The 15,677-nt window shown below is 45.3% G+C and overlaps 1 protein-coding gene across 1 annotated transcript in view; it reads left to right on the top strand.

Annotated features, from left to right (window-relative positions):
• The window catches only part of LOC146174200 (venom metalloproteinase BumaMPs1-like), a 57,319-nt gene that overhangs the window by 27,894 nt on the left and 13,748 nt on the right, over positions 1-15,677 (top strand). The window contains exons 6-10 of the mRNA XM_084585349.1: positions 2,011-2,135; positions 4,058-4,132; positions 4,222-4,355; positions 4,626-4,675; positions 11,726-11,834. Coding sequence (XP_084441475.1) covers positions 2,011-2,135; positions 4,058-4,132; positions 4,222-4,355; positions 4,626-4,675; positions 11,726-11,834 — 493 coding nt within the window. The remainder of the gene's footprint in view (positions 1-2,010; positions 2,136-4,057; positions 4,133-4,221; positions 4,356-4,625; positions 4,676-11,725; positions 11,835-15,677) is intronic.

Genomic DNA, 15,677 nt, shown 5'->3' with positions numbered 1-15,677 from the left:
CTCCTGGAGCAGTAGAGGAAACCCTACAGCGAGGTATCGATGCGGTCGTTAGCTATCTTGATAAAGTAGGGTTATTTCCAGCACCTGAAACATCTGAATTGCTGCTGATTGCAAAAACTCGCTATCAATGCCAATATAACTAGCTAATCAATCTCACAATGACAGGGCACCCCATTCCTCGTGTATCGTCCTGACGAATCCTTGGACTTCATATCCATGATTCAACTGATCAGGCCAATGTATCTACAACCGTTAAAGTTTTATTCAGCTTAAGCATCTTTTTCGCCGCATAGTCAATAAGCACAACGGGCTACGTGAGGGTCAAGTCAGGCAGCTTGTCCACGCATTAGCACTTAGCAAAATTTTATATACAATTCCTTACACTACTCTAACTTGTCGCAAACGACATAACATTGAGGTTTCGCTTCATATATTGTATGAGGCTGCACTTAACGTCCCTGTACATACGTTCACGGAGCGCCTGTATTCTACGGGGCAGTTCTTGCCTCTGGAAGATCTACAACAGCATTGAGATCGGCAAATGGCCCGCTTTCTAGCACCAAACAAGGACTTTGGATACTACAGCAGGTTGCGCTCAAACCTATCGCCCTCCCTATAATTACCCCTCCTTCCTCGCTCCTGGATAATCTCAAAATAACCCCCCTTCCAAAAACATGTTGTACCCGATACTAACCCAGGCAGACGAGCCGCTGCAGTTGCCAATCATGCTCACCCTACAGATTCCACGACCGTCTACACAGATGCATCCCGAACTAACGTCGGAGCGGCTGCTTACTCAATTGAGAGCTTTAACTATGTAGCGACTCATATTCTCGACCCTTACATAGATTCTCCTCCTAAAGCGACTCTCTAGACCCTGCTATAGTCGATAGTATTCAAGACCTCGAACAAGCACTCCCTAACCCTTCAGGATATACCATATACACTGATTCAATACAGGCTATACGCGCCATTCATACGGGTCGCATTCCTGAAGAACTGCAAGGTGATCTGCGCAGACCTCTCCCCAAACTACGTCCCAACACTGTCACACTGAGGTGGATTTCTGGTCCCGCTGGAATCCCAGGCCATGAGGTAGTGCATCGCCTCACCCACTAGCTTCAATACCGGGCGCCTGGGATTCCCTGGCCTTATTTACCCACGTGGGATACTATTTTCACTGGAAAAAAGAAATCATCATTCACTATGAAAACATTAGAGAAACTCAATCGGGCACTTCCTCTTCCTGATAAATCACTCACTACCACGCAAATACGCACTTTTAGACGCATACAACTAAATACACTGCTTCTTCCTGTCAGATCGCTTGTATACCGAATCAGACATTCCCCCGCATGCGCAAATGTTCCAAAATCCATGCAAACTTGGAAAACTGCATGTTTTCATGTCCTGTCGCAATTCAATTACCCCACTTTCCGCACCCTCCTCCTCCAGAGTTGCGGGCTTGGTTAGCATCTGACCAGCTGAATTATCAGTTGGCCTTGATGACCCTGGCCCAGGACATTCTCGACGATTATTAATGCGTTTATATAACATTGTTTCCTCATCGTCCTCCATGAATAGGTGGACGTCGTCTCAATTTAGATCACCTGGAAGGTTTTGTTCTGGCTTGCATCACACCTCATGCTTTTTGTTTTGTATTTTGCCTTCCGAATACGGCCGGCACATGCGGGATAAAATTGATGAACTCGGGAATACCTAGTGAGTGCAGAAGCCATATAGCCAACATGGAAGGCTGATTGGGAAGGTAGTAAGGTAGCAGGTTCCACAAGAATAGAAGAGTGTAAACGTTATATTCATTTTTGTCGTTTTCTTGAAGCGCTTTGCTCACAAAAATGTTGAGAAAATTTCGGCACTGAAGAATATTACAACAGGTTGAACTGTTGCAGCCTTGCGACGCTTTTGTGGCCTGTTTTTGGTTTTCAAAACATTTCCAGGCATTTTACATCCGCTGTGACACAACAGTAAAAATGCTTGTTCTCCTTACAGAAGCAAGAAGCACGACCAGCCGCATGTATCCGCAAATTCATATTGTAGTCGATTCAGCCCACGCCTCCAATTTCGAATACGATAAAGAAAAAATAACTCTCTATCTTGCGGTCTTTATAAATGGGGTACGTATTTGCGGAAACGCCAATTCTCAATTGTATGCGAAACCACGTTGTCAACTTGCAATGTTTCATACAAAATATGAGTACCTCGGTAACTGCTTCATGCGACAAGTTCGTAAGGCCCGAAAGAGAAAAAGGACAATTCAAGAAACAAATAATTCAGCATGTCTTTTGCACGCAGGCTAAATGTACTGCTAACTAGGAGTTCACTAAAACAATAAAGACTTTAAGCGCCCGTACTCACAGACAAGAGTTTCGAGCCGTTCTTCGCCGGAATCGTCTCCTGCAGACTGGCTCAAGACCGTCAGACTGTTCCTTCAGTACCTGCGGTGTTGGGCTATATCTGCGGCCATCTCTGTATGGCAGCGACCTATTGCTTGCATTTGGACGGTACAAAATATTACCAAATATATTTTCACCAGATGGTTGCGTCGCGCCAAGTTTACTTGCGTTCTCACTGATTTAGAGTCGGCGTGTCTGTTTACGGATTTATTTGGTATTCTCGTGTTTTGTGATGGCGGTCAGCACGCATTCATGCTAATGCTACCGTTTACCTACAACAGAAAATTGTTTCTGAATATTTATAAGCAAAACTGCTATTATATAAATCCAATTCCAATGCTCTCCTCCGCCTCTGCCAGTTTTAAGCAAACAAAAAAAATTAGCCTCTGTTCTCACTTGCGTGGTGCACTGCCCGCCATATGAACACATTATCGTATTATGGCTGTGCGCTCATCTAAATTACGAGAGACGCAAGCTAAATTGTAGTTTACTCATGAACTTCGATGATTAGAATTCTTTTTTATGCTTGGGAAATGTGGTCAGTAGCAAAGCAAACTCCTGCGCCTACTTCTGATACACTTTTGTGATAATGAACATGCATTATTCAACAGGCCATGGAGTGCGAAAAAACATAAGCTTGTTGGGCCGTAACAAGCAGGTTTTCATACGCTATATATGGTTTAGAGTGCCGAATCGACATGAGCAATGCATTACACCCTACTTGAGGATCACGAAATTTTGCCCGTCAGGTGTTGTTTAAGAAAATTTTGTATTGCACGCTTTTCGGGCTCCTTTCGTATTCACCCTATCAAAACGCGGCCTTACTCACCTTCTCTGGTTCAACATAGGAGCCCCCAAAAAGTGATCAAGCCATCCCCTATGGGTACAAAACAGCATTGCTCTTTGAACTCCATGGAGCGCAATCGAGAAACCTACATCCTCATGCACACAAACAAAAAGGTGAAAAAGACATACGTAATTATTTCGTGTAAAGAACTGACAGAAACTAAACCAAAAATGCATCAATCTGTTTATGAGAAGTGCGCTTTAGTTCCCAAGTTGCCTATGATATCGCGTCAACGAGAGGACGATGTTCTTCAGATTGTACCAATCTCTTGAAATGAAAAAGCTGGGAGTACCAATGCAAACCACACTACTGCGTTCGTAACGGGTAGAGCGCGTTATTGACAGACTTGAAGGACTCTAGCACGCATACACGCATTGTACACGCGATGCCAGCAAGACCCTCAGTCCCCAGGCGGCGCACGCCGACAGATGGCCCCTGTGTGGAGAGTTGAGTGAGCAAGCAGCCAGCACGCGAGGGTTACCAATCTCGTTTATATCATGCACAGAACCCAGAGTTTCATTGGAACGTCTCTCGCGTCAAAACTATAGACTTAACTCAATACCAGTTCCAACGGCAGTTAAATAAACACTTTTTGTCTTAACGTAACAAGTGTCAACGAAATGATGGTGAAACATGTTCATTGGTAAATTCAGGTCGCTCATAAATTTCGACTACATCTTTCGAAGAAAAATGTTGTGTAATTGCGAATATAAGGCTGCTTCTTGGACTAAAACATATTCATAAGCCAAATAAAATTGTGTTCATTTTTTACATTAGCATATGACTTTTACGACAGGCTAATCTGCGCTACCAGACAATGCGTGATCCATATATACGACTCAGGATAGTTGGAATTACTATGTCAATGACGGTAAGTAGAACAGCGGAATGCTCCTAAACAGTTTTAGATTTCTTTTATTAGAGTGTTTAATTTCGCAACGTGTTTCTTCACTTACATAGGAGGAGTCATACATGGTGGTGCCTGAGCAAGATACAAACCAAATTCTTGATGAGGAGACCCTTACTGAGTTCAATGAATACTACAAAAATAAAATTGAGTTTATACATGCAGATTTACTTTATTTGCTAACAGGGTGAGTTTATATTTCTAATTATCTACTGCAGAAGCTCGCGTACTGAATTTAGTAGTTTTAGATAACTGAAATAAATAGATAACATCCAAATAGATCGCCCACAAGCTTTCGTTGAGCGGCAAACATGACTTCTTTAATACCGTTTTATATTGGATAATTCAGCTGACATCTATTTTTTCAGCTGTTCTGCGAAATGTTTTTTAAAGTTATACTGATTTTATTCCTCTCGTTTGCTTATTTGATGAGCCGGCTGATCTCTTTTTTTTTCAGGAAAGATATGGTTTTCTATGAAAACAAACAACTCGTCAACTGGGTTGGAGGTAAACATTGCACACTCGTTATTTCTTCTATAAATTATACATGTTTGTTCATCACTCACGAGCACATTCAAGGAAACTCAGATATAGGTACGCAAAAGGGCGCCACCTGAACATTGCCGCAACTTACCAACAAGGTAGCTCCTGCACTATCTCGAAATTATTGCCCCTACCTAACAAGCAGCGATTGCTCTCCATAGATATTGCACAAAACAACATATATTTGTAATGAAGATGCGCTTATAATTTTTATCATCTCTAACCAATTTCCGGATTGTGTTATTGACTGCCCTTAAGTATCTGTAAAAATGATATTATTTGAATAGAGGGTAAAGTCGACGACATTGTGGAAGCAGTAACAACGTGAAGGTTACAACAAAAGAAATCAACTAAAACCTATTCATATCAGCCTGCATACTCATTTATATACTAGAACCCGTCTTTTTACATGTAGAGCCTTCCTCGGAGCAACCATATCTAATAATAAATGTCGCATATCCCGCATAACTAAAACTCGTGCAACAAATATTTAGTGCTGTCAAAGTGAGATAAAAGCACTGTACTGAGCACTGGTTCATATCAATCGATCAGAGAGTAGTTTGCAGTAATAATGGTTCTAATTACAAATAGCCTACATAAAGAAAACACTCGCATAGACATTCTGATTAATAAAGCACCATTTGCACATCTCCAGTAGCGTCCAGTTGTCAGAAAAATAGACAGATGAGTGCAACTCTGCATGATTACCTTAATTTCAAAAATCCTTACTGATTTTTGGTTTTAATTTCAATTGAATATGTTTTCCCAGATCACAGACACTGTTCCCAAAGATTAAACAATAACCAATTGAAACAAAACTAAACATTCTTCTTCCTAAGTGAGTGTACTAACGAGGACCTACATGGAATATATTCCAAAACCGGTGCTATACTGACAGCTTTTCTCATGCTGCCTCACCAAGGGCGCATAAATTAGAAAAGAAAAATTATTGGATACACTTATGCGCTGGATTTAAGCATACAGTCTCGAGTGCAGAATACCAGCCCACATATAAAGCCCCGCTGTAGAAAAGGTTATGAACATTCCTGCGTGGTCTGCGGGTATCGTGAATGTAAGGGTCCTGGTAAGCTGTATCCGATATCACGCTCCCACATGAAAGGAAATGCCCGATCCGGCAGCTGCCGGCAAACGAAATTCAGGCAAACTGACGTCAAATTAGTGTTTGGCTGTGTCAGCTGCGAGCAACTGCTCGTGTGGTTTTTCGTTGCGCCGGAGGACAGCCTGCGCGGAGGACAGCCTGCGCGGAGGACAGCCACAGACTTCGGTTTTTCGCTGAACAGACCTCTTAACGCAAACTGGCTAAAATAGTACTGAAGAGCACTAAACCTATGATGTCCCTAAATAAAAGAAAACATGCTCCACAGTCAAGGAACATACATACAGATAAACGAAAGACAAAGCTGCTGCAGACTAATTCTGGTTCGCTTTGACAGAGAAAGGGGAAGGGTTCGTACGTCCCACTACTAGCACGCGAATATTCATAGCCTGAACAAGATATTCCAGCGATACAGCTAAGTTTTAGGAGGGCTACTGAGCAATGCCTATCCGACCTTTCGAAACAACAGAACCAGGAGTGCTGAGCGAATTTCTTTGCTTCATCTGAACGAGCGGGGTTTTGAAGAAGGAGATAAAGTTTTGAAGTACGTTTCAAGAGTATAGCCATCAGTTGGGCGGGTTAGCATAACTGAGGTTACACCTAGGCCTGCAAAAACTTAATCGTAGTTACATAGGTAACTTCGAAAGACACAGGCATGCTTTGGCACAAAAAATTTTAAAGGATGTTTTCTTACGCTATACAGAGTATAGTCTCGATTTTCGAAGTTTTATAAATTTTTACAAGACATTCGCATTGCAAATTCCTCATCACGTAATCAAAAATCTGTAGATATTTACAAAAATGCTGTCAATGAAAATTATGCAATATTTGAGTTTATTATTGACATGCTGGAACGCTTTTTCCAATACGGTCAACATGTCTCTACCTTCAGTGATTTATACACGAATGATACTATTTTATTTTAACGAATCAATCTTTTAAGGTATATTTCTTTTTTGTCAAGAAAAGTAATTTTTGTGCTAACACCGCGTGCTTTTTCAAATATAGTGGACCTCAATCTGACCAAGTACCATATCACAGATAGGATGCTGATTGGGTCTTATGGAACATTAAGAACTGCCTACTCCATTTTGATATTGACTCCTCAAGTTTATCCAAAATGATCTTCATATTAAACTATACGCCATTCCTAATGGTGAATCAATATGGGCCTTCTAAGCGCTAAAAGCTAGGTTATAGGTAGGACTGCAGTAATTTTATCTGCCAATCTTTTTGCAACATACAGAATATATATAATGTGTTATTAAGGAGGTGAGTTTTCTGACGCGATATATTCTTTACTATAAGGTTTATTATTTTTATTATGACTGTTCGCATGTTTTTCCCCTTTCTTATGCCTACGGTGTACAAAAATGAAAACCTATGCCAATTTAGGAAAGGGGGAAATGACTTTCATACTAGCCAAGAAAGCTTATACCTGTTCTTGCCCCCTAGGAAGCAGATCATATTGTGGTACATAAGTAAATATTGTTACGGGGATGTACTTAATGTGACGGCACTGCGATGGGCTGAACTCGACGCTAAGACTTCGGTAGCCGTGCAGAATCCAATCTCTCAGCGTCGTTCTCTTTTCAACGCTTCGTCGTGCCCGCGTTCCTCGATCGTCGTCTTTGTCAGTGAGCACATCACTTTGGTCCCGCGTTTCCCGGTAACACTACCCCTCTCGGCAAAAGGCACCGTCCCGGTGCGTATTAGGCGTGCGGTGTGGAGGGGGAGTAATATGGCTTGAGGCGGGCGACATGTACAATTTCGGAAGTGGGTTAGCAGTCGGTGACTTTGGGTGGAGCGGTGCAATCTCATAGGTCACGTCGGTCACTGGGCGTAGTACACGGTAAGGACCCGTGTAGTGGGGCAGAAGTTTCTGACACAATCCCACACGACGGCACGGAAGCCAGAGCAGCACCAGAGATCCGGGAGGATAGTGCACATCGCGGTGGTGAGCGTCGTAGCGGCGTTTTTGAGCTTCTTGAGAGACGGTGAGATTGTGAAGAGCAATCTGGTGAGCAGCGTCGGCTCGGGCGATGGTATCGCGGGCATAGGTTGTGACGGGGCCAGCGGCGGGAAGCAAAGTGTCGAAGGGCAGTAAGGGGTCTCGTCCAAAGAGAAGATAGAATGGAGAGTACCCAGCAGTGTCATGACGCGAAGAGTTATATGCAAAGGTGACAAATGGCAGACTAATATCCCAGTCGCGATGACTGTCGGATACGTACATTGCGAGCATGTCGGTGAGTGTGCGGTTAATGCGCTCCGTAAGGCCGTTCGTCTGAGGGTGGTACGCAGTGGTGAACTTGTGCCGAACGGAGCAAGAACGAAGTATTTCCTCAACAACCCGGGAAAGGAAACAGCGGCCACGGTCGGTAAGTAGTTGACGGGGAGCACCATGGTGTAGTATGACGTCGTACAAAAGGAAGTCAGCAACGTCTGTGGCGCAGCTGGTTGGAATGGCGCGAGTGATCACGTACCGCGTGGCATAATCGGTGGCCACAGCGATCCATTTGTTTCCTGACAAGGACTCGGGGAAGGGCCCTAGGAGGTCAAGGCCAACATGAGAAAATGGCTCAGTCGGGATAGCAATCGGCTGTAGGTGTCCAGGCGGCAGCACAGGGGGTTTCTTCCGGCGTTGACAGAGGTCGCAAGCGGCTACATAACGTTGGACAGAGCGGTAGAGTCCAGGCCAGAAGAAACGCCGGCGCACACGGTCGTATGTGCGTGAGAGGCCAATATGACCAGCTGTAGGGGCGTCGTGCATTTGTTCTAGAACGGCAGAGCGCAGGTGTTGGGGAATGACGAGCAAGTGCTCAGCGCCATCAGGTCGCATGTTGCGGCGGTATAGCGTATTCCCATGAAGGAAGAACAGGGCGAGGGAAGAGTCACGGCTGTTTGTGCGGAGGCGGTCGATAAGAGAACGGAGGGTTGGGTCCAAGCGCTGTTCGTCGGCTATGTGAGAAAAGTCCGATATAGAGAACACACAGGGGTCCGACTCGTGGTCAGTAGAGGAAGGGGGATCGACGGGATAACGGGACAGACAGTCTGCATCCTGGTGGAGCCGACCTGATTTGTATACAACGGAAAAGGTATACTCCTGCAAGCGCAGTGCCCAGCGGCCGAGGCCGCCAGCAGGATCCTTGAGGAAAGAGAGCCAACATAGGGCGTGGTGATCGGTAATTAGAGTGAATGGTCGGCCAAAAAAGTAGGGTCTGAATTGTCCAACGGCCCAGACGAGAGCCAGGCACTCCCGTTCCGTAATAGAGTAGTTCTGTTCCGCTGATGACAAGAGACGACTGACGTAGGCAATCACGCAGTGTTGGCCGCGTTGTCGCTTTGCAAGAATGGCACCAATCCCGTGGCCACTGGCGTCGGTGCGAAGTTCCGTCGGGGCAGACGGGTTGAAATGGGCCAACACAGGAGGATTGGTGAGAACAGCGATGAGGGTGGAGAATGCGTTAGCCTGCTCTGGTCCCCATGAGAAAGGAACGCCTTTCTTCAGGAGATTGGTGAGAGGACGAGCAACAGCGGCAAAGTTTGGGACGAACCGGCGAAAATAGGAGCACAGTCCTATAAAGCTGCGGACATCACGGGGTGAACGGGGAGATGGAAAAGCACTGACAGCACGAACTTTGTTAGGATCGGGTTGCGCGCCGGTGGAATTCACCAAATGGCCCAGCACTTTAAGTTCGCGGCGACCAAAACTGCACTCCTTTGAGTTCAGTTGAAGTCCGGCACGGCGAAAAAGTGCGAAGATGGAAGAAAGGCGACGAAGATGGCTTTCGAACAAGGGCGAGAAGACAATAACGTCATCCAAGTAACATAGACAAGTCGTCCATTTGAAGCCGCGGAGTAAGGAGTCCATCATTCGTTCAAACGTAGCAGGGGCGTTGCAAAGTCCAAAAGGCATAACCTTAAATTGGTAAAGACCATCGGGTGTGACAAAAGCTGTCTTCTTGCGGTCTTGTTCGTCAACAGAAATCTGCCAGTAGCTGCTACGAAGGTCGATAGAGGAAAAGTAGCGGGCTCCGTGTAAACAGTCCAAGGCATCGTCTATTCGCGGCAGCGGGTAAACATCTTTCCTTGTAATCTTGTTCAGATGTCGATAGTCGACGCAAAAGCGCCGACTGTTGTCTTTTTTTTAACGAGCACGACAGGAGAAGCCCAGGGGCTGTTCGAAGGTTCGATGATATCGTTGGCCAACATCTTGTCGACCTCCTGCTGGATGACTTGGCGCTCAGAAATGGACACACGATAAGGCCTCCGATGTACAGGTTTTGCATCGCCGGTGTCAATGCGGTGAGTCACAACTGATGTTTGGCCCAGAGAACCGGCAGCAAAGTCAAAAATGTCGGAGAAGGATAACAAAAGGTTGTGTAGGTCCTGAGCGTGTTCGGGGCTGAGGTCAGAGGCAATCATTGCAAAAATAGGGTCGGTAATTGTGGTGGGGAGTACGGATGTTGGAAGGACGCTTGAATGTGGGCCAGGGTTGAGTGCACAAATGGTGCAGTCTGTGAGAGGAGACAAGGTAGCAAGGGATATTCCTTCGGGGAGAACTTGGGTGACAGACTGAAGTTCAGGATAGGAAGGTAGGTGTTGTTCTGTGTAACGCGTACGATGAGATGAGGAAGAACGACATTGCGGTCAAGAAAGACCTCAGTGATAGGGCAGGCAACATAGTCACCATCAGGCACAGGCGGGAAAGGTGACAGAGGTAGGTAAACAGCAGAGTCAGGGGGCAGGCGAGCGAGCTCGGTGGAGCGAAGGCGGGGTGTAGATGGAGGATGTTCTGAGCAGACAGGTGGGTCCAAACGAAGAAGGCCGCTGGAACAGTCGATAAGGGCAGAGTGGGCCGTTAAAAGTCAAGGCCGAGGATCACATTGTGAGGGCACTGGTTGAGGACGGTGAACAAAACAGGGATGTGATGACCGGCAAGGGTGACTCGGGCAGTGCACAGCCCAGTGACGGCAGCAGTACTGCCATCGGCAACACGAACGGTGGGCGAAGCGGTGGGGGTCTGTACTTTCTTTAGGCGGCGGCGGCAAAATGATGAGCTCATGATCGAGACTTGGGCACCAGTGTCAATGAGGGCAGAGACGGGAACACCATCCACGAGCAGGGAGAGGAGGTTACAGGGCGAAGAAATGGGCAGAGGATTTCCAGATCGGGGTACCAATGCAGCGTCTCCTCCGGGAGCTGCATCAGCTAGTTTCCCGTGAAGCGGCCGGCAGAGGACGGCGAGGAACTGCGTCTAGGAAGAGGTGAACGGGAACGGCGGGCTGGCGGCGAAGGAGAGCGACTGGACACAGGAGGAGGCGGAGTGGTATCGGTGCGGGGCGGCTCATAACGAGGCGTGAAACGGCGGTGACCGTAAACGGAGTAGCGGTCAACGCAAGGGAAACGTCGAGGTGGTGATGTCCAGCGGCTGCGGCAGTGGCGAGAGATGTGGCCAACACGTGAGCACGTGAAACAGATCGGCCTGTCGTCAGGGGTGCGCCACTCCTCAGGATTGCGGTTGCCTCTCTTTCTCTACCCCGGCACCTCCACCAAGATGTTACGGGGATGTACTTAATGTGACGGCGCTGCGATGGGCTGAACTCGACGCTAAGACTTCGGTAGCCGTGCAGAATCCACTCTCTCAGCGTCATTCTTTTTTCAACGCTTCGTCGTGCCCGCGTTCCTCGATCGTCGTCTTTGTCAGTGAGCACATCACTTTGGTCCCGCGTTTCCCGGTAACAATATTTTCTTTTTCGAAAGATTTGATTTTTGAATCTTTTCTTCTACGGACCACAATTTGTTTTAACATCCCTTCCCCTTGCTCGATTTTTAAGCATTGTATGGCCAAAAAATGCATCTTCGAAATTTGCCTGATAGCGTGTATATTTCTCTAGGTTATTCGTTCATTGGCGGGATGTGCCAGAGCTACAAAGTGGGCATGAGCGAGGATCCTCCTACGAGCTTTTATGGAGTACAAACGTTTTCCCATGAAGTGGCACATTCGTAAGTATGTGACCGGTTGTAACAACGTGCAAAATTGTAAAATTAATTGTACCGCCTCCATCCACCCCCCGTAGAGACCTTGAAGAAAGATTGCAACACCACCACTCGCGCACTGGAATAAATACTGTCCGGCGACGATGGCATCACCTTTTTATACTAGCCACGGAATTCGTATTAGCTATGTATAGGAATCCATTACACTGATGGTTTCTTCCTTATGATGTGAGGCGATATTCTAATTCGCTGACTTCCTCTGCATTTGTGGCCTTTTTTTTTGGCTACATGAGCTCTGCCCTACAATTTTACACGCAAGGTGCTAGGAAATCCAAATATGCATAAAGGAGGAGAAAAAACTGCTGCCTTGTATACCAATGATTCCTACCTGTCCGACCATAAGCCTTGTTAAGCATGGCTATATAGCAGCCCACTCCTGCCGAAGCGTTGACGCACCCCAGCTTCTACGCTACTCATCATGGCGATTCCGAGCTACCAAACGCCAGCGAATACCCCACCAAGTCTCCTGGCCAGTGCACGTGCCACAACACCTGGTGGTCAAATGTCAGTTACATTCACCTATGGCTTATCTCCGCGTAAGATTATTTGCGCCAGTGAATAATCTTCCAGATGCTTTGCAAAGATTGGAGCTCAAGAATAATAATGCTAGATATAGGCTATTACGTATCTGCTCGTAGCAATATTTCCCTTTTTCTATGTCATTGTGGCTTGCTGGCGCATAGTTTTTGAGTTGAATAGGATGCGAGATGGTCCTTGAGGCTTATTGTTAGGTTTTTCCTATTTTTTACTTGAGAAAAAAGGAGGCCAAAATAGGGCCTTGAGCATATTTATACAGCCCGTATTACTGCAGTTTGCATCGTTTGTTAGCAATGTCATATAATTCCTCAATCTCAGCAGTAATGACCTTTTATTTCCTTATATATTTCTTTGGACCGTAAATGAAAAAGGCTGAAAGAAATAAAAAATTAAAGAGCACTGCAGAATCCGCATTGGAGTAATACAAAAGCACGGATGCTGCTGTTGGTTGCTTCTGGTTGCTTCTAGTGGCATAATTGACTTCTTGTTTACTCATTTTAGTCTTTGGTACTTTCAATTTCGCGCCAATACCTTCCTACGTCTTTTTTAAATTCTACTTCCGGTTGCGTGACGTTATATCCTCTAGGTTTTAATAATTCACTTGTTTATTCATTTTAGTATTTGGTACTTTCAAATTGCGCGCTAATCCCGTCCTATACTTTCTATACTTTTTTTCGGCTCTACTTCCGGTTGCAGGACGTCACACCCTTGACGTCACCTTAATTGACTGATTTGATTAACTATTTTAGTATTTTATACATTGAAATGTGGCGCCAAGCCATTGGCTATGAGACGATTTTAGCCTTTACTGTTTCATTTTTGCCTATAATTGTTTACTTAATTAAATTATTACCCTAATTATTTTTTCGCACACATTACGTCGATCTCTTTCGATTAACGCTACTCATTAACATTTACGACTTCTCAATTACAACTCCTGCGGACACGTTTTTGCGTGCATTGCCTTTAAACAATTACCTAAATTACTTAATGGCCTAACTACTTTTTCTGCAGCACCATTACGTCAGCCTCTATCGATTGACACCACTCAATAACCCCTATCACTTCTCAATTACTCGCAACTGCTGCGGACACAATTTTGGAGACGCGGTCTGCGGACACGGTCTGAGAACAGAAATCTGTAAATATAGCGAAGTAACGCTCTCGCGTTAATAAAGCTGCATTTCAAGGTCTACTGATTCCTAGTTAGGTGTGAAATAAATCAACAGCAACGCTTTACATTAGAGCTGTCTTACACCTATTCTGCTGCTCAAATGTTTTTGCTTAATTCAGTCACATTACCTAGTCTCATTCGGCGCTTTGTTAACTATAAGACTGCAGAGCATTTCACGAAAAATTAAAAATGCTGCGTTGCTTCAAGTTTAGAAAGTCTGATTTTAATTCATTTCATGAGCCGCAGATGACAGCTAACTGCGACAGTACAATACTTATGTTTGATTCAGTATAGCGCGGTATCTTTGCCAGTGCAGCTTTTAATTAGTCATACTCTAAAATTTTTTGATATTGAGGCTCATGCTTCGCAGTGATGACAGGTTTAAACGTTCAAGGTTCAAGTATGATATATATGTGCAGACAAATAATATCCGCCCGCTCAAGACCTGTTCTGGAGTAAGAGTAAGCGCGCCCTTTTGCTACAAGTCTGCTTTGTCTGCTTGCCTTTGTCTTGAACTTTATGCGGTGTTGCTCCTTACCCTATCTATCATAGTCATGAACGCAGAGTCCCCGTCTCAGGACTGGTTATGTCATTTCCTCTTACTCCAACACATTCAACAGACCAATAATTTTAAGGGTAACTGGGTTTGATTCAGGAAATATTTTGAAGTTGCAACTCACCTAAGTGACCATCACTCGGTCGGTTTCGATCACCAGGCAGCGGATTTGGATTGCGTGGGCTCTGGGATTAGGACAACTTCGGCTGCTTCGTGTTTTTAAAAATTCAACACACCTAGAAAATAAACTGTTAGCTGAAAAACAAGATGGAAACCGTGTAAAGAGAGAAAACGAGGCCGAACACCGGATACTACAATGTGCACCTCATTGACAACAGCAACATGCCTTCCCTTCAATGCACTGTTGGAAACACACAGGGGCTTGCTCCTTTGCTTCTGAACCCATTCTCAAACAGCATCTTCAACGCAGGGTACTGGTCAGCTTTTTGTCCACGAAAGGAATTGCGCCTCTCGTCGCATGCAAATGTCTTAGTTCTTCGCTTCCCCCGATCATGTCAAACGTCTCTCTTGCAGCGACATTGTTTTTGCCATTCAGTGTAGCGGATTATTTCCCGCTTGAAATACGCGCTGTATTATTCCTGATGTTGCACCAGCCTGTTGTGATGTGTCGGGCGCAAACATCCCGCACGCAGCTTAAGGGCCGATCATACTCCAACGAAGCAAAATGCAGAAGTGGCGTTAAATGATGAAACAAAGTGCATAACTAGGCAAGTGGGAGCCTGTTACCGGTGACATGATTTGTGGTTGGATATGGAGTACAACTAGGTCACTTTTCATGAAACATTCCAGCCATTCATCCGCAAAATGCACCTGCAGTACAAAAAGTAATATATGGCTTACGTTTCGCACTGTTCAATCTAGTTAGGAAAAACAAAAGCGGAGTTTTGCTTGGTTTTGCATTGCTTAGGCCGAAGTTTAGGGATGGCAAGCTCGGTTCTGCCGCGATTAAATTTCAGAAACTATGCATTCGAGGACAGTTTAACGACAAGAGGGAATTTTCTATGATGTATCTCTCGTCAAAGATCAAAGGGTAGATGTCACAGGTGAAGTGGCTGTAAACAATAGGTGGTTCCATGATTAGCCTTTATAGTCAGAATTCGGTTCATTCAAAGCCAAGCGGTCCGCCAGGTTGACAGTGATAATTCATGGTGTTGAGGAGCTTTCACTTCAATATATGAGGCGTCATCATCATCATCATCAGCCTGACTATACCCACTGCAAGGCGAAGTCCTCTCCCATATTTCTCCAATTAACCCTGTTCTGTGCTAGCTGCCTCCATTTGACCCTTGCGAGCTTCTTAACCTCATCCACCCACCTAACTTTATGCCACCCCCTGCTACGCTTTCCTTCCCTTGGAATCCAGTTCGTTAGCCTAAGCGACCATCGCTTATCTTCTCTTCGCAATACACGTCCTGCCCATGCCCATTTCTTCTTCTTGAGTCCCACTAGAATGTAAGTAACTTCAGTTCTCTGACCCACTCTGCACGCTTCCTATCTCTTA

The sequence above is a fragment of the Amblyomma maculatum genome, chromosome 11 (assembly GCF_055883805.1).
Source record: "Amblyomma maculatum isolate TAMU_Amacu chromosome 11, ASM5588380v1, whole genome shotgun sequence".
Classification (NCBI taxonomy): Eukaryota; Metazoa; Arthropoda; class Arachnida; order Ixodida; family Ixodidae; genus Amblyomma; species Amblyomma maculatum.
The sequence above is the reverse complement of the archived record's forward strand: the minus strand, read 5'-3'. Positions and strand labels throughout refer to the sequence as shown.